At 44.6% G+C, this 17205-nt stretch overlaps 1 protein-coding gene across 1 annotated transcript; it reads left to right on the top strand.

Moving 5' to 3' along the window:
- Positions 1-1717: 1717 nt before the first annotated feature.
- LOC121595781 (S-adenosylmethionine decarboxylase proenzyme-like) lies at positions 1718-15735 on the top strand. Its single transcript, XM_041919991.1, is given in 8 exon segments — positions 1718-2281; positions 2432-2610; positions 2613-2664; positions 8125-8211; positions 11217-11754; positions 11841-11933; positions 13403-13558; positions 13640-15735. Coding segments are annotated over 7 exon segments (1158 nt in total). The 5' UTR covers positions 1718-2281; positions 2432-2516; the 3' UTR covers positions 13778-15735.
- Positions 15736-17205: the final 1470 nt, after the last annotated feature.

Consider the following 17205-nt stretch of genomic DNA (forward strand, 5'->3'; position numbering starts at 1 on the left):
TGAGATATTTTCAACCAATTTTTATTTTTGTTTTACAATTGTTTATGGTAACCGGTTTCCTTGAAATTCCTTAACACTTGTATAAATAAATCTGCTTAACCATATTTTAGATTTATTGATACACGTGTTGCACGCTTTTCAAGAAGTGGCCACATGGCAAGCTATGGCAATTGTGTCTGCAATCTTCTAACAACGTGTGAGAAAAAATATGAAGAACGGTTTTTTCTATCAGTAAAAAGGTGTTAAAATTATGATACTTTTCGCAATTATGAACATAAGTGCTAGATATGAGCTTGAGTTTCAGCATACCTTTTTCAATAGTAGATGCCAAGGTTATCAATATCATCGTAGTCATTTTTCATATTGCTCTCTAATCGATTCAAAAAGCATGTAAGCTTTACATTTTTTTCTTAAATTTCCAAATTTCCATAAAACCAAACGAAAACTAGCATTTATTATCCTATATTGTACAGAATTTGTAGTTCCTACTTGGTAAGACGAGTAATACGAAATTACTAACTACTTATCCGTCGTTACAACCACTTTGCGGTCTGCCTCAGGAGCGTCCGAAACAGCTCACGGTCTCGAGCCTTCTCGTCGTTATAACGGATCCTCCATTGTCCCTTCACACATGCGGGGTCAAGTATCCTTCTGAGCATCTTCCTCTCGAACGCGGCTAAGAGGGTGTCTTCACATGTGGACAGTGTTTATGTCTCAGAGGCGTATGTGAGTACCGGTACTATATAGGTACTATATAGTCCCAGCTTTTTAGAGCGCCCACAAGGACAGAGGAGGCGTGGTAAGCCCAATTGAGGTGCAAGATGGGATGGATGCGTCCGCCATTAAGGCCGGGATAACGGACTGGCAGACGAAGGAGCGAGACCGTGAGCGGTTTCGGACACTCCTGAGGCAGGCCAAGACCGCAAAGCGGTTGTAGTACCGGATAAGTAAGTATAGTCCCAGCTTCGACCGTCGCGATACGAAGTACTAATTAAATTTTGATTGCATTTTCGTTGCACTGTTCAACCTTCGACTGGCGAAGACTTTCATTCTTAGAAAAAAGAGAAACAAGGGACTATAAAGAATGCAAAAAAAAAACATTGCTGTCATACAGAAACAGGAAAACGAAGAGATCCGAATGTATAAGTTTTGTTTTTTCAATTAGAAGGAAAATACGCAGTATAACTATAACTTAAATGTTTGGATGATGAATAAAGCATTGCCAAATCATCTTAAGCGGTTTCGGACACTCCTGAAGCAGGACAAGACCGCAAAGCGGTTGTAGTGCCGTATAAGTTGAACAGTGTTGAGAATATCTATTTTTTTTATTATTCAGGTCCCTCCTTCAGGCTGTGCCGTATTGCTTAGAATATCTATTCATATTTTGTTCAAAGGCAGATTTTATATTCCTAAACCACTTCAATCTGCCAAACGATTCGATTAGAAGCACTTAGCGCACAGTGAGAAACTAACCGAGAATCGATTTTCAAAACCAATGCACCAACAACCATTCTCGCTCGGTGTAGAGGCGCCCTAGTACGACTGCAAACTTTTGGCCCTTTATTCTAACAAGCGCTCAGTGTACAGCGATAGCCATACCGCGAGTATGAGTGACACGTACAGCAGCATCTAACGCGTTACTCTCTCTCCTTCGCACGTGCAGCTGCCGGCAACGGTCCGGACTGTCGGGAGTCTGTTCGTACCGTCGGTTCGCTCGACGGTTCAGTCTTCGTTTTTCTCGTGCGTAGAAAAGACTCACCCCTCCCGCATAGCGTCCTCTCTCTCGCGGCTGAGATCGATTTTTCTTAGCAGCAGCAGCAGCAGCAGCAAGCAAAAGTGCAAAAGCGCAAAGAAATAAAACGGGAAATAGCGACAAAAGCGAGTGGTCCCTATTTTCCTTACCTCCCTCGTTAGTTTTTGGTGAAAGTGCATTAGTTAAACGTTTTTTTTTTTTTCAACTATCCCGGTTAATTCCCGCACACACTCATACTTCCACATTTACACACACCCATACTTGGTACGTTCGATTTTTTTTTGCAACCGACGACGCGTCGAACGGATTCTTCTAGACTAAATAGAAGGAAGGAAAGGAACGTGCAAGTCTGTGGCCGTTTTTGTTTGTTTGTTTGAAATCACTTTAACTTCACACAACTCCGTGTTCGTGCCGTTTTGCCCATTTTATCCCAAATGGACCCGAGTAAGGTTTTGGGATAAATATTACTTTACAACCAAAAAAAAAAGGCTCTCTCTACGACCGCCTCGCCGCCGTTCCCGTCAAACGGTAAGCAGCAAAGTAGTGCATATTAACGTTTTCTAAGCGTCCACGCGTGAACGTGGTGGCAAACGTCTAGTCAGGACATTTTGGGGCGAAAAGTTCCGCTCCACCTGCCAGGGGACAAAAAACTTTATCAGGTGAACCCTTCGTCGACAGGTGAATTCGCGTCATCAAGCGAGAAAGGAGAGAGTGAGAGCAAGAGGAAGCGCGCTAAAACAAAGCAAGTTGTACACCAGACAGAATGGCGGAGTCGGAGGACTTAAGTAATAGCAGTAGTAATAGTAGTAGCAGGGAGGATATGCACTTTTTCGAAGGTGTGGAAAAGCTGCTGGAAATCTGTTCGAACCGTCGACAGCGTGCAAGAATGCCGATCTGCGAAAGATCCCCAGGTAAGTGGAATTTTCCTATTTGAAAAAAAAAACCGCATCCTTTTTTCTATCCCTCCATTCCTTACCTCATCCTCCTTAGCAACACACACACGTACCCGGGTTACTTTGCTTTCCTGCACTTTGCTTCACTTCATAGTGCTTATGTGTGTGTGTGGGTCAATTTTCAAAAATCAGCTGAAACTACGGGCCAGCCCTTGTCAGATGGGTGGGATATATGTGTGTGTGTGTGTCGGTTAAATTTCATGGGCTGGCCCGGCGGCTACCCTGCACACACGCGCATACGTTTGTTTGTGTTGGTGTGCAAGTTTGCAGCGCCTTACCCCAAGTGCGGTAAAGCGGAACCATATGAGATTGGTTTTGCGACTGTGTGTGTGTTTCGCGTTTTCTAATGCGCTTTGTTCAAAGGGGAAGCAAACGGGAGCGGTTGGGCAGAGGAAGCTCTTGGATGTGCGCAAATTTGCACTTTCCATCACGCCCTTCCACCACCACCATCAATTTTTCTCCTGCACCGTTGTATGCACCACCGGGGTAGGTGGGAAAATAAAGAAGTCCGCGATTCGGTTCATCTTTGATGAGGCGATGCACTTCGGATCGATTTGGCGCGTAGGAAAAACGCTCCTAGCACGTGTGTGTATGTGTGGGTTTTTCGCGGAAACTAACCGCGGTTGTTTTATCGACCGTCAAGTAGGAGGTTTTCGCTTTCTTTCGAGGGAAGTTTTCCGGGGCGTGTGATCGTGGAAATTGCTTTTGTTTTTTTTTTTTTTGTTACTTCGTGAATGTTCTACGCGTTTTTCCCTCGTGGAAGCTCTCAGCTGTCAGCGCCTGAACCGGCGGCTGAAAGAGAGTTCGAAATGAGAAGAGAGTGTGGGAATTATGTAATGTTGGGTTGGGATTTTTATTCATTTAAAATCGCATTAATTTACTTCACAATATTTTTTAAATTACATTCTTACGAACAACGATTTACAAGAATTACTAGACACGACGCTGTGTGCACTGAAGGGAAAACCCAAGGAGGGTGGGGGTCAGTTTTTGCTTTACCTTGAAATTGAACCGGCTACTTTGACGGGTGTCAACGAATTTGGCAAGCGCGGGCATGTGTGTTTGTGCGCGTGTGTGCTGCTGTGCGGAGAAAAGGACCAATATTCGTTACTTTGCGGCATTAGAAGCTTTCCCTTTCTGTCCCCAGCACGTCCGTACTGGTTGGGGGGGAAGGTGTACACACAGGTGCGCGCGGCCTGTGTATCGGACACACCGCCGTGTTCGTTGTCAAGGTTTGTTGTATGTGTCGCACATCACAGCAAACCATGAATAATGTTGGTGGGCCACTGTTTCCAAGTGCCCCACGGATGGCAAAAGTATGTATAGTTCTGTTGACAAAAAAGAAAAAAAAATAGCGATTGTTGCAGTGCCGTTTCAAGATCGTCAACATGGTTGTTGGTTGGGCTATATTTAACAGGCCATTTCGCGGTGGCATTTTTGCCAATAAATGCGGTAAAACGTGCGCGGGAAGTAAAGGGTAATTCCAGCCTCCAAGGTGAAAAGCTTGCTTTGGTGGACCCCAAATGTGAGCGACACTCGACTCCCCCCCCCCCCCCCCCCCCGCATTTGCCTCTGTATACATGTATGCGAACACGTGCGAGAAGTTGTATATGTGTGGGTGTGTGCGTGCAAGACGTTTTTTTGGGCGTTGAGATGGTTCGATGCCAAAGAAGCCGCCTTTAGGGCGAACACGCGTCCGTCTCGTGATGGTATGCTGAATTAACACATTTTTTGTTTGCCACCAGGTACACTGGGCACACGTGCCGATAGACAGACGCAAAGGAGGAAAGAGTATGGCCCGATAAGTTCAGTGATTTCTCCGGGGAATTGTGCCCGGGACATCCACACACGTTATCGAATGCTTCTGCTGCTAATCTATGGCCGTTGTATCATCTCCACCTGATTGCCTCTGTTATTATCGAACGTGACCCGCAAACGCGCGACACATGTGCCCTTACGATTGCGGTATTTAATCTAAAATGGTATTTTTAGCCATTATCAATCCGCTGCAAGCGCCGATGGGTGATTAATCCCGTAGAGAGAAAAAAAACGTCACCGTGCAAAGGTTGGAAGCGTTGATTTCGTACGCATTTTGGTTTGTTTTTGCAGTGTTATATTACTTCAAAAACGCACTAAAACGAATCCGAAGGGCACAACACAGTTTCGGCTGATAATAATGGATGGAACACGCACGGGTTGCTTGCAACACAAAGAAAAAGACGCCGCTGGAAGGGCGACCCGCACCGAAATTGACAAATATCACGCGTGGAATGTTCCAGAACATTTTCAAAACAACTCACACACACCACCACCGCACGGCGCAGCACCCGGAAAGGCGTGTCGTACACGGAAAATTGGACATTCATTACGCATACGCGGACACAACACGCATACATAGGGGTTTTCACTTCCCCGCTTTTTTTTTTGGCAGCGAGAGAGTGAGGGGAACATTTATCAGACCTGTCTCTTTCTCTCTCGGTCTCTGTTCGTGTACCTCAAGGGTTAACGTGCACATTTTGACTACCCAGCCGGTTGCTTTGATTGCTGCTGCTGGTTGTGTGTCGCCTCGGTGATGGAGTGGTGTCCGTCCGTCAGCGAGAGATGAGTAATTTGGTTGGCGAGATTCATCTTGCAAAAAGGCTCGTTTACACGTTAGAAACAAGGCAGCTGGTCGCCCCGCTTTCCCGCCCCGGTACTGATAAGCGAGCTGTTCGACCTGTTTGACGTGACCAGTTTCGTTTCGAAGAGCCCCAGAGACACTCTAGGCCCTTCCCGATCGGTCAGTGTGTGCGATGCTATTGGTGTTGTGTCAGCAAAGGGTCAACGCCGATTGACTGCTGGGTGCCCGCGATAAGCTACGCCGTCGATGGCGGCGCGCACGCCACCACCAGATAGCGCAGCGCAAACGATCGCCGCGAACCGTCTCGACTGGAAACCACGTGGCGGACCAGTTGGCGTGCTTTCCGGCGGGTGCGTTTGTAGATGTGTGCACGCAACTGGTGCGGTTTTGTTTTCCGGCATCTCGCTCCCGGTTGCGTAAAACAATTGCCTATCCTCTCGCTTCGGTCCTTTGCGCTGCTATTTGACGCATCGCGCGTAGTGTTGGGTAAAGTGCTGCTGTGCGCACTGTGCGCACAGCACACCATACTGTGCGCACAGCACAGCACAGTGCCTTAAGTGCTACCACAGTGCTAGCACTTTCGCACAGTGCTAGCACAGTGCTAGCACTTCCGCCAGTGCTAGCACTTTCGCACAGTGCGCTCTCTGAGCACAGTGCGAAAGTGCTAGCACAGTGCTAGCACTTTGCACTGTGCTCAGAGAGCGCACTGTGCGAAAGTGCTAGCACTGTGCTAGCACTTCCGCACTGTGCTCAGAGAGCGCACTGTGCGAAAGTGCTAGCACTGTGCTAGCACTTCCGCACTGGTTCCAGTGCGCACTGTGCGCACAGTGCGCACAGCACACTAAAGGCAATGTGCGTGTGCGCACAGCACACTTAATTGTGCTACTTTACCCAACACTAATCGCGCGCTGCGCTGCGCGTTCCAGCATCAGCGTTGGGCCGTGCGCTTGTAGTTGTTTCGGCTACTGCGCCATGCATCGCCACTTGTCACATGGTTTGCGGTGTTCAGGTTTCCGCTGCCTTTGCCCGTGTTCTTGCGAGCAAAGGATGAAGCAACCAAATTGGCGGTTGTTCAATTAATTGCGGCCGTTTGTCCGGTAATTGCGCACCAGGTGAATGTGTGGTTGGCCCGACGATCGTGACAGAGGGACCTAAAGCGAAGAGTCTCCTAAAGCGCAAAACCTCAGGATGATTAACTCAGTTCAGGATTTTTTTTAAAAATCAATTATTAACAAAATTATTGACTTACTTCAACAGCAACGAATATAAGTAAAAATATATAAAAGTACGTGAAAATACTCATTTGAACCAATCGCAATAGTTTCGATCATGTAAATGCTATGTTCCTTCAGAGTTTGCACAAATTTAAAAATGTATTCGTCATTATAACGCTCAGAAATGATTTTGAATCTATTTTTACACTGTTTACAGCAATTACTTGTTTATTAAACGTTTAATTATTTTACAAATATTTCTACATCAATTCAATTTCAAACCTATTTTCAAATGTCTGTTTTTGTAACTGTTAAAATAGAAGATCTAAAATAATCATTTTTAAACGCTCCGTTTCGAGTTCAACGTGGTATTTTAGTTGGCCACATATTTTGACCAAATAAAGACAGCTTGATATAGCTTAATAAATAAAACTTTCACGCACTGTGAGCAAGCAATCGCTCACAGAACTTTCATCCAATTTACATAAATTATGTTCATGCTTGGTGGAACTTTGACGCGTGTCCGCAACTTTCTCGCGACAATTTTAAAACTCTGCGAGCAAAACAATTGCTGGAAACATTGTTTTAGCTGTTGTTCAACCCTCGTAAATTCATGTACAATGTTTCTACAATGCCGAAGCCATCTGGCGACATCGCTAGGGAATCTGGTTCTCATTTAAAATGGCTCAAAAAGCATAACAATAATGAACTATATTCATTGGAATGTAGTAAACAGCTTACAGATTAGAATCAAGTTTGTTTGAACAATAAAAAACCGTTTATTTACATTACATCGATACACACTGAACCTTCCTTCAGCCAATCGATCAACGGACGATGTACGCTGAAGGAATTTGCTGATGAATGTGGGTTTTTGTTCTCCAGTGTCTCGAGCACCATACCCTGACAATGTATATATACCATCGTCCACGGTGAAATGGAGGTTCATATTTCCTTGACATTGATGCAACATTGCCACTGATTGCATAACTCATAAAAAGGGCGTTGTTGTTTTAAACAGTATGACTCAGGAATGATCGGACGTGTTGACTGCCTTTCGATCCGATTGTAATGGAAGTTTATGAGTTGTGCACACAAAGCAATTTCCAGAACCCTCCCGTTGCCCCGTCAAGCCCAATCACACCTCATCGGAGCGGGCTCATGCATCATTAATTTCCACCACACGTAAATGTATTCCCGCCGGGTAAATGGTATAAAACAAGAATCTTCCCTTCATTTGCACTCGGTGCAGCAGCAGCAACAAAAAATAAAAGCCCACCTTCGACCTTGAGAATATGATATACAGCAGCAGCAGCAGCAGCCACAGCACCACCGTGTTCGTGTTTTTTGTGTTGTTTTAGCTCCACTACCTGGGCTTTTCCCTTCCATATCCTTATGTAATCGATTTTCATGCCCCCCATACCCATAGTTCGGAGGGTTTTCACTGGTATTTTCCCTTCCCCCCATTCTCCAATAACAGTGCTCGATTCTGTATTACCTCCAAACTAATTTTTGCAGCTGCTACTGGATGCCATTGCAACTAAAATCACTCACTTACCGTGTTGTTCTCCTTTCTTTTTTTAGACCGATGTGGGATGCACTGCTGAAAACCGTACGTTGCGAAATCATCAGCTTCACCAGAAACGACCAGATCGATGCTTATGTGCTCAGGTAAGGCTAACTAATATAATGTACGATGCTTTTTTTGGGATTTTGTTTGCGCTGGAACGACGACGGCTTTCTGTTGGGAGTGGTGTTAGGAGTACGAATAAGTTTGAAGCGTTTTTTGACGCCAGATGTCGCCACTTGTGGTAAGTGTACTTGGAGTAGCTCGTGCATGTCTTTTCCCATCGATTAAAAGCACTGGAAATGATCTATAATTGCGGGTTTTAGGCTTCATAGTCGATGAAGACTTTTGTTGTTTACTAAGATACAAATGTACTAAGAAAAACTGAAATGGGAGGTTCTGTTCCAGGCCGCTGTATAGTAGCCCAGACATTGCAGATTAATCATAGGAATCCGACTCCGAATCAAAATTGGATTCGACTTCACAATTCTGCTCAATTCCGACTGAGTCCGGACGGATCCAGACAAACCCTAGACGAGTTCGGATGAGTCCGTACAACACCTGCGAACTCCGGTCGAGTTCGGTTCAATCCAGACATGTCCGGTCGAATTTGGAAGTCCGATCAAGTACGGTCGAGCGTGTTTGATTTCGAATCACTTCAAATGGTTGTGAATGAAAGTTGAAGTCAAATGAAATCGAATAAAATCGAATGAAAGTTGAAAAAATCGATTTAGACGATATAATTACTAATGCCAAAAATTAGCCTCTTTCGACAAAATCTTACCGACAGCATTTGAGAATAGGCGCAATATTTGATATGAATCTGACTCTGATCTTAAAAAATACAATTTATTTCCCAGTACTTTAGATAATTTTGTCTTCCGGTTGATGTCCTCAAAGGTTTTAGCTGTCTAGCTCGATCTTCAATTGCGATTGAAGTAACCAAACATGATCAACGCAAAATCAAGTCGCCAAAAGAGTATCGTTTTTTACCTATTCGGCAATTAAAAAACAGAATAAGAAACCAATTTTTCACGGAAATGCGTAAAAGTTCAACTAAACACGCTACGAACTTATTGATACTCCTCATAAATAGCGCCGTTCCGAAAAGGATCGCACACAGGTGGATGAGCATTAGTTGTTCGAGCGAATTTATTCAGACAAATGTGCGCTGCATTATCCCCTAGCGGTAGCAGCATACATCCTTGCTTGCTTGTGAAACAACGTAGGAAATGGGAAAGAATATTTGATGCAATGATAATCCCCTTTCTCTCACGATTGAATGAATTTCACGTTCAATAGAAAACAAAACATTCCAATAGCAAAAAAAAAAGGGATACTGATAGCTTCTGGGCGCATGAAATGTGATGCTCATTGGAGGTTGATGCATGTTCTCTCTGCTGTGAGGGAATAATCCACCCAAATTAAAATTGCATAATAAGCCAATTTTGAACATCGGTGTGCATGGGTTTGCTTTGCCCGCTGTTTGTTTTGTCGGATAGCGAAACAGTTTCAAACCGAAGCTTTTTTGTTGTGTGTGTCACAGAAGTACGCCGATATTAGCTCGACAAAAATATCTTTTCCCACGATTTTTGTCGACCGTTTGCAAACACCGTTTTTTGCTCGCCTTGCTGTGCGGCTCTTTCCCCATTTCAATCACCACTCTCGAACAGCTGTGTTTTTGTTTAATTTTTACTACAATTTCTTCTGGCGTGTTGCCCGCTTTCTTCCACTTTTTTCCTTCAATTTTCTGCACCTGTGTAAGAGCGGGAAAAATTATTTATATCCCACACTGTGAGTGTCGCTTTTGCTGTAACTGTACAGCACGGCAGCCAAGCTGCTGTATGCTTGATGCTACAACGAACCATTCACGTCACAAATAATCCACATGTACGTCACATCATGTTGTATGTGTGTGGCTGTTTCGTTGCTGGGACATCCACAAATTTGTTGCCAAATGTTTCGTTGACCTAGAGGCGCGTGTTGGTTGGAAGGACTTTTTTTTTGTTGGTCCGATCGTTCACATCCGTTCACGCTCTTGACCTTACGCCGACCGGGCAGGAAATGGAAAATGGACTTCGAATGAAGGGGTCTCGGCGGGCAACGACCGCCAACCGTTTTGCGAATTATTCCCAATTTAAAAGAAATGAAACAGCCTTGTCCTTTTTTTGACTCGTTCCGCTGATAAAGTGTCAACTTGTGGCGTACTCCGGTGCCGTGTACCGATACAGTGTCTTAATCGACCTTGCCGGCGGCATGGGTTATTCTTTCTTTTTTGCCTGCCCCCATCCCAATCTAAACCAATTCAAATGGGCCGAGCTTATGGGCATAAATTATCAATGCTATTTTCATTTTAAGGCCAGCTCTTTTTTTCACATCATCCACAATGAGAAGTCGTCGACATCCTTATCTTGGGGTTAGAATGAACTCAATGTGATCCCCCGATCCTGCTACCACAGGCCGTTGTGTATAACAATGGAGAATCTCTAAATGGTTGGATTGGATGTTTCTTGCATTCCCTTTTCATCCCGTCTTTCTTAAGCAAAAGGTTCGCGAAAGGTCTTCCCAGCCGAACCAAAGCTTCACTTCCTTTTCACCCAGATGGCAGCATCTTCACCTCTTATCAAGCGTGTGTGTGCCTGTGTGAGTGTGTGAGAGAGCATTGGATGGATTTGTTCAAAATGTCAAGGATTTATGCGATAACGGGCTACACAAATGCCAATGTGGATTGAGGCGTGATTGAGCGGCTGCCAGCGCTGACGTTAGTGGTTCGGGCAGAGATTAGCCTGTGGAAGATGGAAGGATTGTGGTTGGCCCTCGGCACTCTGGAACGATGGCGAAGCGCTCGCTCGTTATGCGGGGTCGTGAACTTCGCGCGCGCTCGAACGTACGCGATCGATCCTGCTTTCTATCATCGAACCCCGTGGCGCATCGAGCAACAGTGTTGATGCACTCGCGTAATATATTATGCAATGTGCGATAAGAGAGCTGCTCCCTCCCCCCTCAAAGTCGTTGCTTGCAAACTGCATTCCAGTTGTTTCTTGTTGTTTTAGAAATGCCATACTAACTCCTCCTCTCAAACTCGCTCTCCCTCGCTCCCTTTTTACAGCGAAAGCAGCATGTTCGTGTCGAAGCGTCGCTGGATACTGAAGACGTGCGGTACCACGACGCCGCTGCAGTGCTTCGAGCCACTGCTACGCCTGGCCGCCGAAATTGCCGGCTACACCGAGATCGAGGATCTGTTCTACTCGCGCAAAAACTACAAGCGCCCGGAGCTGCAGGTGTCGCCGCACCGCGGCTTCGACGAGGAGGTCGCCTTTCTCGACTCGTTCTTTGACGACGGGCGCGCCTACAGCCTCGGTGCGATCAATCGCGACTGCTGGCATCTGTACACGCTGAGCCGCGGGGGAGGGGGCTCCAAAATTCTCAAACGCAACAACCATCTCCATCAGCTGATGGAGCAGCACCATTCGCAACAGCAGCAGCAAGAGGTCGATGATGTGCAGCAACTCGATGCTCAGCTCATTGAAGCATCGATGCAGCCCGATCCGGATCAGACGATCGAGATACTGATGACGGATCTGGACCCGAGCGTGATGGCCATCTTCACCAAGGATGTCTGCACAACCGCCAAGGAGGCGACCCAGGTTAGTACAATTTGTTGTCTTATTCTGGAATTCTAAATTTAACGATTTTTTGTGTATATATATTTTCCAACCTCTTTTCCTATTAGAAATCGGGTATTCATCGTCTGCTGCCGGGCATGGTCATCGATGATTATCTGTTCGATCCGTGCGGTTATTCCATGAACGGCATTTCCAAGAATGTAAGTATGAAGCACTGTGCAAATTTACATGCGCGTTTGGGACAGTTTACTAAAATGAAGTCTTGTATTTGTATTTCTTCTCTTATCTACAAATCGATCTTTCGACCTTTTGTGCAGTGTGGAAAGAAGTACAAAGAGGTAATCTTTTTTTTTGTGTGTGCTTTGTTGTGTTCAGTTCAAGTGTTGTAATTTGGTTTTGATTCCCTTGCGTTAATAATTAATTTTGATCAATCGATTTAGCTTTTGATTGTTAAATGCATGCATTTATTTGAATTAGAATTTTGTTTATGTTAACTTTTATGTGTTTTATTGCATCCTTTAAAAATGTTACATTTTTTACTTGTATTTTGTAGAATTTCAACCATTTTATTCTTTTTTTCCGAATAATTTTCATAAGATTTTGTGTACTGGTAGCATTATGTGTGATTTTTTACGTTAGTTTGTCCATTTGCCCATTTCTGTTGGTAAACCTATCCTCATTTTTTTCTTTAATATTTTAGTTTTAAAATCAACTTATAAAAGCTATTTCTATGTTAACTATTAATAATAGTAAGTGGAATGCATTAAAGGAGTTTCCAAATCACTTTCGAATAAGCTCATAATTATTCACCGCTTCAGAGGCTTAGAGCCTTTTGGCTTCATTCGCCTCTGCAACCACCTCCAAGATGTTTTTCAACATCCGTTAAATGGTGTATTTGCTTCATAATGAAATTTATATTTTTACGCATGATTTTCAACAAATCTCAATAATTATTTAGTTCTCCCAGATGATTTTCAACACGTTTCAAGCTGTATTGAGTTTGAAAGTTCTTTGTGGTGTGTTGAAAATCATGTGTAAGAATTAAAATTTGATTATGACGCAAATCAACCACGACAGCTGTTGAAAAACATCTTGAAGGTCATTAATGATGTGCACATTCGAAAGTGACTTGGAAACCCCTGTAATATAGAATTGGGAATGTTTTGTTGCATTCTGGTAAATATCAGTTTTTGGCTAGTAACTTTCGACCATTTCATTGACCAGCTGTGTGATTTTGCACCAGTTTCGTGGGACAATTACTGAAAATATTTGCGCTACGTTAGATGATGTTTTCTGGAGCCGAGGAGAAAATGCCTTGAAATAGATGCTAATCGTAATTCGTATTAAACATTAAAATTAAATTGAGGTAGATATTTTTAATTTTTTTAATAATTTTGAAGAACATTTCGAAACAAGTATAACCAATACTTCAGAAGATCATTTCAACTCATTCTTAGGAATAGTCATAGAAAAGGAAAACATGTAGAATTAAGACGCTCTGGTGGTTTTTAATGCGTCATGAGTTTGGATTTCCTGTGTTTTTGCTTATAAGTGTGTATCAATATAAACATTTGTTGTTCCTCTCTATGTGCTTTTTAAACGTTCGATTTGATTCAATCAATGCAATTAACCATAAAACGCTCCGCTTCGTTCTGTCTCTCGTTTACAGGGATGTTACATGACCATCCACATCACGCCGGAACGTGAGTTTTCGTACGTCAGCTTCGAGAGCAATGTCGCGTCGTCGGATTACGGCGAGCTGATCAAGCGCGTCACCCGCACGTTCCAGCCGGGCAAATTCATCGTGACCGTGTTTGCAAACAAGGTACGTACGATCGTGCACTACGTGCGCTTGTTTCACATCAACCATCCAATACTCACTGTGTTACATCTTTTTTCCTTCAAGACATCAATTGCTGCGAACGCCAACCGGGAGATCGAGCATTTGGGCACGATCGATCAGTGGAAGCGTCGCGACATTCAGTACTCGCGCTTCGCCAGCTACGACCTTACGTACGCCCAATACTGCAAATACCCTAGCTGAGGTTTACCGTGCCTAGCTCCACCGGCAGGGGCTAACCTTCCCTCTCCCCTTTCCCTTCCCGCCCTCCGCCCGCCGTCGTCTGATGCGTTCTCTGACGATGGCGGTGCACCAGCAACCGGTTGTCCCACCATTTCCCTTCCCACTTCCGAAACAACCGCCACCGCCCCGATACGTCCCGAGCAGAAGCGTGCGCCGCTGAAACCTATCGCTTCCCCCATCGCTCCATCGCTTCCACTGTCGATCGCATTCGCTCGGTTGATCTTTAGCATCTTTCCCGCGCTTATCGGCACGTTCGGTGTCGGCCCGAAGAAGAGCGTCGAGGGGCAACGTCCCGATCGGCCTGCGGCCATCACCAACCCGGATAGGCGCAACGGAAAATGCCACAAGCAGCAGCTAAACAATGGTCACGAAACACGCCAGCCGGACGAATGCTACTACCGTTCGTTGCCCGATCGTCTCTACGCCCAGCTACACCCGTACCGTGCCCTCGGCAAGACCACGCTGCTTCCGCCGCAGATGTTGCTGAATGAAATGGACTCAACCGCCCAATCGCATCTGTTTATGGAACAGCAGCATCCCTTTGGTGATGAAATGGGTACGACTATCGCCACCACCACCACCACCACGACCGCCACCCAGCCGGACTACGGCGAGCTCCAGTTCTACGGGCAGCTGAAGAAGCTGCTCGACCTGCCGGTCCTGTTTGCCATCTGCTTCGTGCAGCTGATCTCGTTCGTGCTCGTGCTCAACATCGAGGAGTGCTCCCCGCTGGTGCTCTTTTCCTGGTGGCGTAACAAGATCTCCTGAAATTGACTAGCCGTCGTCGCTCGCCGCAGCCTTCAGTTCTGATTACAGCCGCCACCATCATCACCATCCCCACCGTCGTCGTCGTCGTCGTCGTCAGGGACCGGACCGACAGCAGCAGCATCATCATTGCGATACGTTTGTTATGTTGAGTGTTGTTATGATTATTATTTAATTAATAATACGGTAGCAGCAGCAATAACAGCAGCAGCAGCAGCAGCAGCAGCAAGAAGATCCGGACTGCCGCAATACGATCGCCGCCAGCAGCAACAACAACAACAGCAACTGCGGGTTATAAGACGGCGAGCATGCAAGATGTCTGCTACTAGCAGCAGCAGCAGCAGCAGCAGCAGCAGCATTTGGTCGCAAGCTTACCTTTGTGCGTTTGGTTGTTCTGCCAAAGGAAAGGGGCAACCCTTCCCATCTCTTCCAGCGTTTTCTTTTCGTACCGAAGCGCACCACAGCGTCGTTTCGTTAGTAGATTCTAAGACTATCTGCCAGCTTCCTGTCGCAGATCACTCTTACCATCACGATCAGCTGGCGGTGTCTGGGAAGAGTTGGAGCAAGAAAGACGGCTTTGAGAGTGCTTGTTTAATGAGGGGGGAAAACGATTCCTCCATGGATGTGGCGAGAGCAGCAGAGCAACAACGACGTGCTGCATCTTCAAGCAAACGACGGGAAAGTAAGCAGTGGCGCAAAAGCCCACTCAAGCGGGATACTACACAGAAAGCTTCCAACAATACTTCTGTACCAGCAGCAGCAGCAGTAGTAGCAACGGTACCCAAAAATAACAGCACCACTTGCTTAGTGTTAGGAATAGAGGAAACATTACCAGCCGCACTTCGTCTAGGGCCACCACAGAGTACCATCCTTCCTATCGCCCATAATCAGGAAACGAGTTTAGCAGAAGGACCCCATTCCTTTATACTACTACTGCACTGCGGTGCATCGTTACTGAGCATTGCACGGCTTCTAGCACCGGCAGTACAGCCCATCATCTTTGCCTTTCTAATCTCACTCGATCTGTACTCGTAGCAGCGACTGAACGCCTCTTGCAGTCGGCACGCCCACCCGTTCGGTCGTGGAATGCCGATTGCATATAGGTAGCATTTACTTTTAACATTACCTCCCCAGTTTGGGGAGAGAGAAATAGGCACCTATATTGGAAACAAAAAAAGCACAAAGTGTGTAGTGTACCAGGGCGACTTAGAAGAAAGAGGACAGAGGTTTGAAGAATGTAATTTTACATTTTATTTTACATGCGGTAACCCTAATCCATTCCGATCAATAGGGACTAATCGTTCAATTCCTTCCACTCTCATACACCCGGAAATCCCCGGTCCCTTCCACACTACTTCCTCATCTCCTCCCTGCCGGGATGCTTGTTGATTACGGATTGAAAGATTTTGTGTGTGTGATTCCGTTTGATTCATGTTTTTATTTTTTTGCAACACTCTTTATCCTTTTCTCTATACCATGCAATCAAGAAAAGTACATTAATAAGAGATAATTATTTAAAAAAACACACACACAAATATACATACATATTCTCTATAGCAAAAGCTATAGGAAGTTGCAAAGCCGAAGGCTTTAGAAAAAATCGCAACGCAGTTTGCATCAGTTTAAAGGAAAAGCCATTCAGGGGACAAGAAACCCCGCACATAATTAAATGATTGAAATACTATGAAAGCATTAAAAACAGAAAATATTAGATTACTAATTAAAGAAAAAAAGCATTACACAAAAAAACAGAATCTTACTAGAGAGAAAATGTGAAGACAGACAAAAAAAACTTTTAAAAAGCACACTGCAAATGTGCAAAAACAAAACAAAAAATGAACCGTGTCTGACATGGAGCAACTAAAAAAACTAAAAAGTATATTATTAATAAGAGAGAAAACCCATTTCCCAAATGGAAAGCAAAACAAGCTTTAGGAAGTTAGTTTATTCAACCTTTCTTAGGGCGTGTGGTTCAGGAGGAAAGATTTCGGTGCAGGTTTTACGTGTGCACGACACGGATTTATCTTCTTTTAGCAAACGCACAGCACAACTGGTAACAGTTTTTGTTGATTATGCTTTTAGTTAATATTAGTTTCTCAAAAAAAAAGTATCATGACGTAGGGAAGTGTGCGGGCCGACGGACGGTCCTCACACTGTCTCGTTGTTTTTACCTTTCATTTATTACTTGCTACTTTAATTGCATTAATTTTATAGTTTTTACTTAAGGCTTACGCGTGTTTACGGCTTTCTTTTATTCATTCTTCCAACAAAGAAGATAAACGCTTACTTTTGTTTTCTTTACAATTAATTTCTGCTGGGTTTACTTTTCTCAATAAAATGTGTGGTTAGTGTTATAATTTTGGTTTTATCATTTTTGTTTCCCGCTCTCCTTTATCTAGTACCTGCTGTGTGTATTGAGCTTTTTGTTTATATTTATGTATAATTTTTAGTGCACGTGTGGGCCGTCGGAGAAGGAAATAATGTCTAAAACGAAGCAATTCTCGAAGCACACAATTTACGGTGAGATCAGTAGAAGCGGAGCGATCATTGAGAAATCTAAACTTGCAATTTAAATACTTTACTCCAAAAATCGTAACGGAATGTTAACGTAGCGAGCGAACCGG

The sequence above is a fragment of the Anopheles merus genome, chromosome 3R, assembly GCF_017562075.2.
Source record: "Anopheles merus strain MAF chromosome 3R, AmerM5.1, whole genome shotgun sequence".
NCBI classification, from domain to species: Eukaryota; Metazoa; Arthropoda; class Insecta; order Diptera; family Culicidae; genus Anopheles; species Anopheles merus.